General features: G+C 41.7%; 1 protein-coding gene across 3 annotated transcripts in view; it reads right to left on the bottom strand.

Annotated features, from left to right (window-relative positions):
* MTMR8 (myotubularin related protein 8) overlaps nt 1–9,813 on the bottom strand; it is a 109,080-nt gene extending 99,267 nt beyond the window's left edge. For 2 of the 3 annotated variants that reach the window (XM_030934331.1, XM_030934333.1), the window contains exon 1: nt 9,700–9,796. In XM_030934331.1, the coding sequence (XP_030790191.1) occupies nt 9,700–9,723 (24 nt within the window). In that variant the 5' untranslated portion in view covers nt 9,724–9,796. Of the gene's footprint in view, nt 1–9,699 lie in introns of all 3 variants that reach the window. The other variant, XM_030934332.1, reaches the window with a different exon arrangement.
* Between the last annotated feature and the right edge of the window lie 3,158 nt (nt 9,814–12,971).

The raw sequence follows: 12,971 nt of genomic DNA, 5'->3' as shown, positions 1-12,971 counted from the left end.
CAGAGCTCCTGCACTTGGTCCCAAACCAACAGAGAGTCATTCAAGTTAAATGTCTCATAATCAAACTGAAACTTTAAGGAAACATATAGATCCCCAAATGGACCAGTTTTTCCTGAAAACAGGAGACTCCAATCTACCTGAATCAGCTTAATAAGGAAGTCTTCTCTGCTTTAACCCTGACAAAAAAAAAAAGTAAGCTGAAGTAACCTCATGTTAACTGATTAGTTTTTTTCTTCTATTGTTTTCTGGTTCCCACCTTACAAAATACACTGTTCTGCTAATGCCCAGTGGGAACATTCATTCTACTTTGTAAAATGGAGGTTCCCCAATTCATGAATTAGATCTATAACTAAATTTTGTTGTAATTTTGTCTTTTCACAATATACAAGGTGACTAAAGGGTGGCTGGAGAAGAAGAGGCAAGTGAAGTCAGCTACAAGGGGCCAGCTATAGAAAGGCGGGAGCAAGGTGGGACAAGGCCAGAGAAGGATTAAAAAGTTAAGTGAAAAGCCAGAGGGACCAGTGTAAGATAAATGCAAAAGAACTCTCAGAATTCAGGGGGCACTTTAAAAACAAAAACCCACATGGGAATGAGAGGGGAAAAAAGAACTCACAGGGACCTTCGGGCACAGAATAGGCAGAACGCTCCCCCTACCCCCATGGAAAATACTTATGGGAAAAGCTGCAAAGAACTACAGCAAGAGAACCATGGGTACATACCATTTCCTTACATAATGGGGAAGCTGCAGGGAGGTACTGTGCTAATCTCAATGCAGAAGGATACGGAAACATGATAGAAATAGTTTGGTGAAAGCATGTCATCATTTCAGCCAACTAAGTCAAAAGGAGCCAGGTACAGTGGCTTTCACCTGTAATCCCAGAACTTTGGGAGGCCTAAGCAGGTTTGCTTGGGCCCAGGAGTTCAAGGCCAGCCTGGACAACATAGTGAGACCTCATATCTACAAAAAAAAAAAAAAAAAAAAAGTTTAAAAATTAGCCATGTGTGGGGCCACGCTCCTGCAGTCCCAGCCACTCAGAAGGCTGTGGTGGGAAGGATCGCTTAAGCCTGGGAAGTTGAGGCTGCAGTGAGACAAGTTCATGCCACTGCACTGCAGCCCAGGTGACAGAGCAAGGCATTGTCTCAGAAAAGGAAAGAAAGAAACTAGGCTTGCCCTTGCTAGACAAAGTGTAGTGTGATTAGATTGAAAGAAAAACAAATCAGTATCAATTGCACAGGGGCTCACTCAATAACACCCAGGAAAAGAAGTCACACTTCAGGGGAAAAAACGGTTAAGGGATGAGTAGTAGTAATTGTAAAAAAACAAAGCATCTTTAGCTTTCCCCTGATTGTCCCAGAGATCCTTATGCAGTCCTGAATGGTAGGAGATGCTCAACAAGAGGAAAAACTGGCCACTCAGAAGAAATTCCCGCTAAGGCCCAGGGCACTACCTACCAAAACGCTACATTATGCAAGTACAAAGAGTGCTGTGTGATGCTTGGAGAACAGTCTTTGAGGAAGCCTGAAGGGAGGGGAAAATTATTGAAATCCAGGCTGGACTTCCTGTATAGTATGTCTCCCCAAGGCAGGAATCCTGTGCCTATTAGTAGGTAGGACCTTCTAGGAGACTTGCAGTTACTCAGACCCTCCCTCTTTCTACTCAAGGGCAGCAGAGCCCCATCTGTTTCTGACACAATGTTATAAGAGGGTTCCTCTACCTGTAGTGCTTTTACCTGGCAGAAACTGAGGTCTCACACAATAAGTGTGTGGGGTTAGGGGTGAGGGGAAGAGAGAAAGAAAAAGAGAGACTGGGGGGAGAAAGAAAAGACAAAAAGGAACGGGAGACAAGGGGATGCAGGAGAGAAGGTAAAAAGAGAAGGGAGGAGAGAGGAAAGGAGGGAGGAGAGAAGAAAAACGAGAAGAGAGGGAGAGTAAAGAGGAGACAGAGAAAGATGAAAAAAGAGAGAAAAAGGGAGAAAAGAGGCTGACCTTTTTTGGTACAGATTTTAATTCCCAGGCAGGCCACCCAATTGTTTTGTTATTTCTCCACTCCTGAGCTGTAGATAGAGCACTCTGACATTTATAAGATCTTTGCTCTTGGAGAAACTGTGAACCATAATTCATGTTTGTTTGTTTTTCTCATTTCCTTTCTAGGAAGGGAGGAAGAGAGGAAATCAGGTTTACTTCAGAGGTCTCTCTACTGTCCTGATTTGCCACAATTATTGGTAACAACTTAGATGCACTGCAACAATAAATAAAAGAAGTGACACCAGGCTCTAGAATACCAATCAGTGTAATGATATTCATCAGTCACACCCATGTCCCAAGTAAGTCCTGCCCCTTGTGTCACTGCCTCCAGCAGCAGAGAGCATTCATCATGAAAACAACCGCTGTGTCCTGTATGTATTAAAAAGGACAGGCTTACATGACAAGCCTCTCTAATTTAGGTCTCTTCTTTAAAGTAGTAAGTGAGAAAATATGTAACAGGAGGAAGGAAGGGGAATGGCGGAATACTTTTGTGTCAAGACGTACAAGGTCACTCGGGAAGGGGAACATCACACACTGGGGCCTATCATGGGGAGGGGGGAGGAGGGAGGGATTGCAGTGGGGAGTTATACATGATATAAATGATAAATTGATGGGTGCTGACAAGTTGATGGGTGCAGCACACCAACATGGCACAAGTATACATATGTAACAAACCTGCACGTTATGCACATGTACCCTAGAACTTAAAGTATAATAAAAATAAATAAATAAATAAGATTTTTTAAAATTGAATATGGAGAAAGCTATCTTTCAGTGGTGAAAAGTATAAGCGGAGATGTGGTAACTCTAAGACTTCATTGGAAAAATCTCTCAGAGCAATTATTATGATAAAACCATCAGAGGAAATAAGGATATGTGCTTAAGTGTCATATATCCAAGATGTACTCCAAAGCTAAATAAAAAGGAAATATTTAAAGTTAAAAAAAAAAAAATGCAATCCAGAATAGCCTTGAACTTATGCCTCTCCACATCCTACTTCTCCGTGTCCCTCCAACTAAAGCAAATTTCAGTCTTGGAAAGGAATCCTGCATCTTGTGGTCCCCACATCTATCATTTTTAAATGCTGAAAGAACTCAAGAGTTAGAATGAACCTTCCAGATTGATACCAGCATTCTTAAGGCATTTTCTATGAATCCTAGTTCCACAGGATGTTAACAGGCACGTACACACATGCACACACACAGTTCTGTGGTCAGCATAGGGGAACACTGGGTGAAACAAACACAAGCAGGTTTATTGCAGGGCTTCTCAGAGTCTGTAATAGGTGAACATTCACTATGAATCTCCACAGTGTTTGTTGTGTTAATATATTTTACCTTACAATCATTTTTTAAAACAAATTATCTTGTGGGACTAGTGTTCATCAGGAACATAGTTTAGGAAATGCTAGTATACCCACTCAGCTCATTTTATTGAAGCACTATAGTACATGGGTAAAGAGCACAAACTTGGGTCACAGACTGTTTGGCTTCACATTTCCAGCTCTGGGCAAGTTGCTTAAGCTTTCTGGATGCTTTCTTTATATTTAAAATGAGGATAACAGTATTGTTGCAAGGGTTAAATTAGTATATAAATACGTAGTATTTATGTAAAGCACTTAGAATAGTACCTGGCACATAGCAATTGCCCTATAAATGTTAAATATTATTTTACTGATGAAGAAAGGGAAGCCTAGAGAGGTAAAAAGGCAGCCTAAGGTCACATAGCATGTCAGTATCAGAATTGAGGCCAGAATTCACGTCTCCTAACTCTCTGTCTAGTATTGGTGTCTCGAATGATGAAAATGTCTTTAGAATTTAGCAAAAAATATTTCTAAACCACTTAAGTATTTTACCACAAAAACCAGAAAATGTATCTAAAAAGACACAACCCTAAAACAAATCCCAGTGGTTTCTAGGAGTAACTGCTTAGTTGGGGTTTCCCAAGTACAAAGTGAGGTTGAACGAGTGGGTTTTGGTGGCAAGGAAAATTATTCCAATGCCTACAAAACAGTGTCTAAAATTCCAGACCACTGCCACCAGGGCTTCCTAGGTAGCCTCTTCCCTTGCAATGTAGTACCAAGAGTCTTTCTGGATGCTCAGGCAAATCTCCCTGAGACAGGCTGATCTTTGAGACCTCCCACAACTAATGTATACTAAAGCCTCTACTATTGTTTGGCTCTGATGGAGGGAGGAAAAAACATACAGTTATAGAGCACTTATAATGTGCCAGGCCCTCATCATACCTTATCTTAATCTTCATCATAGTCCCAACAGACTCAGGGTGTTTCAGTGATTTGCCCAAGAACTCAGAGCTAATAAATAATATAGCCTGAATTCAAATCCAGCTTTGTCCATGCTTTTTCCATTATATCACACTATTTCCTAGACTGGAAGGATCACAGTGAAGCCAACTGGATTTGCAATTTTGGGAACTGGAAAGGGAGCACAATTCTCACCTCTAGAAATCTCATTTCTTTCATAATGAAAAACACTTCTTTACCCAGTTTTATCTTTCTTTATTTTGACCCTGCCTCTTGTCTAAATGCATTTCAGGTTGTTTATAATAAAAGACAGATCTACAATTAGGTTATTAGAATAGAAAATCAAAGTCATGAAGAGGGGGAGGAAGCAATTATGCTAAGTACAAGGGCTAAGGTAGTTAACATGACTGAATATTTGGTCTTAGTTTCCTGGAAGTAAAGGCAAAAAGCATCTACTTTTAAGAAAGCTTCATACAAATTGTAATGTCCTGTGTGGTACTACAAAGTGCTACAAAGTGTTATTAACATACTACAAAGTATTATTATTTTTTATTATTACTACCCAAGATAGCATTCTGTACCCATCTGGCACTCCAATTATTTTGGATGTTGTTTCTGTGATAACTCCACAGTTTATAAAAAACTCTAGCTCTCCGGGACTCAGTTTTCACATCTGTGAAATGAGAAGCTTAGACCATCACAACATGATCCTTATTTATTAATTAACTTATGTATTAGCAGCTTTATTGAACTATAATTTACATACCATAAAATTCACCCTTTTTTGTGAAACAGGGTGTCACTCTGTCGCCTAGGCTGGGGTGAAGAGGCACTATCAGAGCTCATTGCAGCCTCAACCTCCCAGATTTAAGCCATCCCCCACCTCAGCCTCTTGAGTAGCTGAGACCACAGGTGCAAGCCACCACACCCAGCTAATTTTTTTTTTAATTTTTTGTACAGATGGGGTTTCACTATGTCACCCAGGCTGGTCTCAAATTCCTGGGCTCAAGTGATCCTCCCACCTGGGGTTCCCAAAACGTTGGGATTACAGGCTTGAGCCAACCGGGCCCAGTCAAATTCACTCTTTTAAGTACACAATTCAAATAGTTTTAGTAAATTTGGAGTTACACAACCATCATCACTGTGTAATTTTAGAACATTTCCATCATTCCGAAAAGAAACTTCATCCCCATTCCTCATTTAGATAATATTTTAAAAGATCCTTTCTAACTTTTCCATTTCTAGACTTATAAAGCTTTAGTAGCTCCTTGGCTATTTACAAGTTCAAATTCCTCAGTGTAACATTCAAGGTCCTTTACAATCTATAAAACCTTCACTGTCTTTTCTTTTACCCATACAAATGTAGAAATTACTTTTTTGTGTTAAAACGTTCCTTAATGAGCTAGCAATTATTTATGTGAAGGACAGTCCAGAAAACAGATTTTTGACTAAATTATCCTTGTCCTTGATTAAAGAGATTCATGAATTAAACACATAACGCTATTCTCTAGAGTAGTTACTGAGGTCTAAGAGGCTGTAAACTTGGAAGAGCTTCTCTCTGCCTGTCAGGCTGCTCCCATTAGATCACAAGACAGAATGGACATATTTCTCAGTCTCTTTCATTCTTGGATCTTATGCTTGGCATCTCATCACCTTACTTAAGAGATCCCAGAGGGCAGTTGCCATATCTATATCCAATTATGTATCCTTAACTCCCAATGTGGGATTCTGCATACAATATTTAATAATGATGATAGTAACTGGTAGCTAAATTAAGCATCTACCATGTGCCAGACACTGTTCTAAGCACTTTACAGATACTAATTTATCTAATTCTTATAACAACCCTGTGAGATAGGTACTATTTTTAACACCGTCTTGTAGGTGAAGAAACTGAGGCAAGAGAGATTACATATTTGCCAAAATCACAAAGCTAGTTAAGTAGCAGAGTTGAGATTTTATTTCAGACAGTCTGGCTCCAAAGTATGCCCTCTTAAACCACAGCAAATTGTCAAACCAGTTGAAGCTCAATAAATGTTAATTGCATAAAGCCTTATTATTAAGGCTCCATCCCAGGAAAGAAAAGTAATTAAGAATTCTGGGTGCCAACTGACACAGATGTAATGAGAGTAGGGAAAAATACATAGAACAAATTCTGATTCAGACAAGAGAGTCACCAAACTTTAGGGTAGGTCTGAGATGCTCCAAAAATGGTTGTTGAACCCTAAACTATATCTTAGAAAGATAGATCTGTTCTCATACATAGGTGGTGGGAATGTAAAATTGGTAGTGTCTAGCTGAACATGTGCATGTTCTATGACCCAGAAATTCCTCTCCTATGGCATACACCAACAAAAATATATATTTAAATCTGACAAAATGTACTACTGGTAAAAGGCAGAACTGGAAATTCCCCATCAACAGAAGAATGGATAAATCACATGTGGCATGTTAACAAAACATAATATAGCAATGAGAATGATTCATAACTTCAAAAAATAATATGGATAAATCTTTCAAACAATGTTGAGCAAAAGAAGTCAAACACAAAAGAGACTGTATTAATCCATTTATATTAAGTACAACAAAAGGGTAAAATGAATGTATCCTGTTACAGGTCAGTATAGTGGTTTACCCTTGGGAGGGGTATTGACTGGAAAGGGGCATGAAGCAGACTCCTGGTAATGTTCCTTTTTTTGGGGGGGCAGTTGTTGTTGTTCTTTTTAATCTCAGTAGTGGTTGCACAGGTGTGTCCAGTATATAAGTTTATAGCACAATGAATACTTCCAATCTATACACTTTTCTTTATGGGTACTGTACTTCAATAAATTCTTTATAGTCTTTCTGAGTAGAGAAAAAGACTCAAGCAAGAGCCAAAAATAAAAGTCACTTTTGTACTTGACATGCACAACTAATTACTGACAAACTCAGTTATCCCTTTGACCTGAGATGCACAAGGCAGATGTTTCTCTCTTTTGTGGAAACAGTGAGTTAACAAAAGGGAGGCCATTTTAATCCCGAGCCATTAATGCAACCCTAATCCTTTCTGAAAACTGAGAAAAAAACAGATTCACAGCAGCATACCACCTGTGGGCACTCACAGCCCTGCCAGGCAACAAAACAAATACTAATTCTGTTTAAAGAATCAAGTCTTCATTTGGAGTTTTTATTTATATTTCAAGACTAATGACACTATCCATGCAGTACAAATGGATTCTGACCGTGATGCAAATTTAAGTTTTCTTAAGCACGAACCCTATCCTAGCGCCAGTCTGAGCACTCCTATCTTTATTTATTAGGCAAGCATTCCACATCTATGGATCTCAGTTTCCTTATCTGTAACATGGGAATAATAATAGTATCTCCTAATAGGTTAATGTAAGGATTGAAGGCATATTTCATGTAAAATATCTAACACAGGGCCTGCCACATAGTTAAATATTCAATATGTATTAGTTGCTATTATAATTTTCATATGGGCCCATTAATGGTTTCTTCTCCCTTCCAATTTCCATACAGCAAGCCCAGTTTATAGTTTCAATCCTTAACAGGGGAATTTTAATATTTTAACACTCAAGGACAAGGGCAGTTCTGCCTCCCCATCTCCCCCAATTGTCAAAAGAGAGAAAAAAGGAGTATTCAAGTGAGCTGATTTTGAACTAGAGCTTAGGTGGGTTGGGAGAAAAGGGAGTCTGGACAACAGAAGTTCCTTTCCTTTAATGGTACCACCTTCTTATACCATGTCAGAGCACCTCGTACAAATGACATGATCTGGAAACAAAGGGACACAGAAAAAGGCAAGGCTGGCTGTTACACGGGATGTGGTTATCCTCCACAGACAAAGGCCCTGAAGAGGAGGGAGTCAGAAAAAGAGGCTGAAGGTTGGAGTTTGTGCTTTGCCCATCAGGCAGCATCAAGGTCTTATGCTAAAAAGTGGGCAAAACATTACTAGTTACAAAAACTCTTTCACACACATCCTCTTATTTAATCCCACAACCATCTTGTGAAGTGAGTCAGGCAAATTTCATTATTGTCATTTGGTAGGTGTATCAGTCCGTTTTCAGGCTGCTGATAAAGACATACCCGAGACTGGGCAATTTATTGCAGGTTTATTGGACTTAACAGTTCCATATGGCTGGGGAAGCCTCACAATTATGGCAGAAGGCAAGGAGGAGCAAGTCACATCTTACCTGGATGGCAGCAGGTAAAGAGAGAGCCTGTGCAGAGAAACTCCCGTTTTTAAAACCATCAGATCTCATGAGACCCATTCACTATCACAAGAACAGTGCGTGAAAGCCCTGCCCCCATGATTCAACCATCTCCCACCGGGTCCCTCCCACAACACGTGAGAATTATGGAAGCTACAAGATGAGATTTGGGTAGGGACACAGAGAAAAACCCTATCAAAGCTAAGGCTCAGAGAGCTTAAATTTGTCCAAAGTCATTAGTTAGTAGTTGGTGGGGGTGCGGTGGGCAGCACTTTAATTCAAGTCTTCTGGCTTCAAAATCTATGTTCTTTCCATTAAAAACACGCTGGATTTTTTTGCCGGGACTTCAATTAGCCTGGGCCACGTGTGTTACGATCAACAGGAAAAAATAACGACAGACTAGTTGTGAACTTCTCACTGTTCCCCAGCCCCAGAGAGGAGAAGGAAGGGAAGCGGATTTGAAACAGAAAGGGGCTGGCGTTGGGAAAGGAGGGAGTAGGATCTGGAAAGATGAGAGGAAAAAGTAGCAGAAGCAACTTTAACTCGGGGCTGGCTAAAAACAGGCGACAACTGGCTAGATAAACCTCTTGGGTTTCTCCTACCGGCTGAGCAGGGCCAGATTCACTCTGCCCCATTCCCCTTCCTTTTCTATTGCTCAGCTTTGGCCGAAGAGATGCTGTAGCCCCACAAACCCTCACAGGCAGCCGTGGAGCTGGGGCGAGAGTGGGGGGGTCTGGGCAGCCCCTGGGGAAGGTTAGTGGCTGGAGGAGCCAAGAGGATGGTGAAGAAACGCTGGATAAAGGAAGTAACTCTGCAGGAGGCATTGCCATGTGGGGTATTCGCGAATGGCGGTTACAAGTGCGGCTAGTATAAAAAGCTGAGATAAGGGTGGGTGTGAGGTCAAGGCCAGGGAGGAGCTGGAGTCAGAGGGCCAGAACAGGCGTGCACCGGGCGCGGGGGCGGTGTCGCGTAAGGGAACAGTGGCGCAGACCACCTCTTTCCCGGCCGCCGACGCCCGCAAGCGGATCCTGAGAAGGGGTGTTTGGTTGAAAAGGGGTGTGGACGCAGAAAGAGAACCCAGGACCTCGCACGGGAAAGACGCGTCAAAAACGGCTGAGAAGGCTGAGGAGGTGTGTCTGGGCTCCCAGGTGAACACCAAGAGGAAGCTCGCAGCTGTCAGCCTCGCTTAACTCTTCTCCTTACCTTGGGTACGGTAATATGATCCATGACCCCAGTTCCCGCCACCGGAAGATCTCAGTGCTACTCCGGATGCCGCCGCCACCGCTCTAGCCGCCCCCTGCCCTAACCCGGGTTTCTACCCCGCCCTCCGGGTCGTGTCGCAAACTCTCGTCACCTGATCCTCGGCGGCAGCTCCTATCGCGACATTTTGACCGTAGCCGTTCCCGCCATCTTGCTTCCTGGCAAGTGCCCTTTTCTTCGGGGAATTGATTATTCTGGTTCAGGTTCAACGTTTGGCCCAGTCTTTAAGTCCCAGATTCGAGTACTGCCACCCTTCTCACACTCCTTGATGCTATAAGGGCTCTGAACACAGATGTCAGTCCTTTACTCTAATATTACAATGATAGCATGCTGCAGTGGTAACACAGGCTGCCCCATGCTGGCAATTGGGTTTCTGAAGAGCTTCCTAGATGTGAGACCTTGGGAAAGTCACCAGAGAATATTTTTTGAAATATGGAAAGGTATATCCTCCTCTCTGTCTCTCCTTTATGTGTCTGCTGCCATCAACCTAGTTAAAATCTGAAATACTACAGTAACCTCATCACTTTTGCCATCATAGATATGGGAAGAGGACCAAGGAAGGGCCCACTGGACTAGTTGTCAGATGAGGGGTAAATAGGTGCAGACCCTCAGTGGTGTGCTCCAAGTCAGACTTGTGATGGGAAAAAGAACAATCTGAGAGTTGTGAAATCTGGGTTCTACTCCTCTCAGGTCTGCCACTAACTTGCTATGTGACCTTGGGGAAATCACGCCACCTCTCTGAGTCTCAAGTTGACCAAGGTTACAGTGAGGGTATTGGCCACTATCTCAGGGTAATTTCTAGCTCTACTATTGCAGTGTTATGGTTTGCAATCTCACTGCCCCTACAAAATAATTTTGTTCTTCTTTGAGTTCTTACAACATTTGCTAGCAAAACTATTCGTTTATCATATTCTGCCTTTTTCTCTAGCCTGAAGGCCTTTCCCTCGATCCGTGACACTATTCTCCCTTGCACCATCGTTCCATCACTTTCAGCCCTTTCACTGCCAAATATCTCAAAAGAATAGTCTACTTATCATCACCTTCACTTCTCCATAACAAACTCACTCCTCCCTACCACTCCACTCAATTGGCTCTTTCCCATCATCCTCAGTTCCAGCTGCTGATTCCAAACAGCTCTTCTCAGTGCTAATTTTCTATTTGTTTTACAGCATTTAAAACTATTGATTCATATTCCTTTTTGACATTCTTTCTTCCTTTGACCTTTATTATAAAGCAAACTCACTGCCTGCATCCCCACCTGTTCCTTCTCTGATTCCTTCCCAACTCCTTTCTCCTTTTTTAAAGCCATTTTCCTGGCTTCTATCCTCATTCCTCTTCTATTTTCTTTCTTTTGGTTATCGTGATCTCTTCCACAAGTTAAACCCTTACTCCCGGATATGGCTTGGATCTGTGTCCCCACCAAATCTCATGGCTAATTGGAATCCCTTATGTTGGAAGTGGGACCTGGTGGGAGGTGATTGGATCATGGGGGTGGTTTCTTCTGAATGGTTTAGCACCAGCCTCCTTGGTATTGTCATTGCCATAGTGAGTGAGTTCTCATGAGATCTGATGGCTTAGAATTGTGTGGCACCGTCCTCTGCCCACTTTCCTCCTGCTCTGGCCATGTGAAGTGCCTCACTCCCCATTTGCCTTCCACCATGACTGGAAGTTTCCTGAGGCCTCCCTAGAACCAGAAGCTACTATGCTTCCTGTACAGCCTGCAGAACCGTGAGCCAATTAAACCTCCTTTCTTTATAAATTACCCAGTCTCAGGTATTTATTTATAGCAGTGTGAAAAGGGGCTAATGCACCCTCAGTAGGGGATTCCCAACTTCATATCTCAAGTACCATGACCTTTTTCGTGAGTTCAAATTTAGAACTTCCAATTGCCCTCTGACAGTTCTACTTGCGTGTTCCTGCTAGCACATTAAAGGCATCATGGCCCAAAACAAACTCATCTTTCACACTCTCTCACAACCCCCTTGCATTTTCCTACCTCTACCACTTGCTCTTTCTTAATTTTTTCCTATCCCTACTAATTGCACCACCATATACCCTGTTACTCAGACTCAAAACCTTCTTTCCATGCTGTTTGGGATAGTGGAAAGGGTGTGTGGACTCTAGTCAGAACAGGTTCAAATTTTGGCTTAGCAATATGCTAATAATACATGGCCCTGGGCAAATTACACAAACTCTCTGTGCCTTAGTTTTCTCATCTATAAACCTATTCTCATAAAGTTCTTGTGGGAACTCAAAATGTAATGTATATGAGGTTCCAGGAACATTGTAAAGACACAATGAATATTGATAGGTTCCTTCCTTTCCTCAACTTTATCATCAAATACCTCTGTTTTCTCTCTCAAATGCTTACCTTGCTTCCTAGTTTGCTGATAAAATAGAAGCTGTGAGAAGGGAACTTCCACATCATCCCACAACCAAATTTGCTTGATGCCTTGCATGTGAGCTCATATAATCCGTCTTCAATTAACGAACACTTCCTGAGCTTCCCTAAGGCAACCCTTCCACTTGTCCACTCAATTTCATTCTCTTTATCCTGCTCAATTGTTTCCTTGCCTTTATTACTAAATGTTTCCACTTTACTGGATCACTGCCATCAGCATGAAAGCATGCCATAGAATTTCCAATCTTAAAAAATATCTTTTTGGACCCACATTTCTGTCCCCAACCTGCCATCCCTCCATTCCTCTTATACTTTATAGCAGAACTCTTCAAAAGATTTATCTAAATCCATTCTCTTCTATTCCTGTCCTATTTTCACTTTAAACCTCTCTAATCAGGCATTTCTTCCACCACTCCACCAAACTATTCTTGTCAAGGTTACCAATATTCTCCCCATTGCAAAGTCCATTGGTCATCCTCAGATCTCTTTTTGTCCTCTCAGCAGTATTTGATCACTCCCTTCTCATTGAATACATTTTGTTCACTTGGCTCCAGGGATAGGGATACCACTCTCTCTCCTACGTCACTGACTTCTCACCGCCAATCTCTTTTGCTGTTTCACTTCATTTTGTCTATCTCTATATGTTGTAATGCTGCCAGAGCTCAGAACTATCCTCTTCTTTATTTAATCTTATTCTTTGGGTGCTGTCATCCAGTGCCATGGCTTTAAATAGCATGTATTTGTGGACAACTCCCAAAATTTTATCTCTAATCTTCATCTGTCCTCTGAACTCAAAATGTACATAATATTCAGC

This window comes from Rhinopithecus roxellana, chromosome 7 (assembly GCF_007565055.1).
Source record: "Rhinopithecus roxellana isolate Shanxi Qingling chromosome 7, ASM756505v1, whole genome shotgun sequence".
In the NCBI taxonomy this organism is placed as follows: domain Eukaryota; kingdom Metazoa; phylum Chordata; class Mammalia; order Primates; family Cercopithecidae; genus Rhinopithecus; species Rhinopithecus roxellana.
Note: the sequence above shows the minus strand (reverse complement) of the source record. Positions and strands in the feature narration are given on the sequence as shown.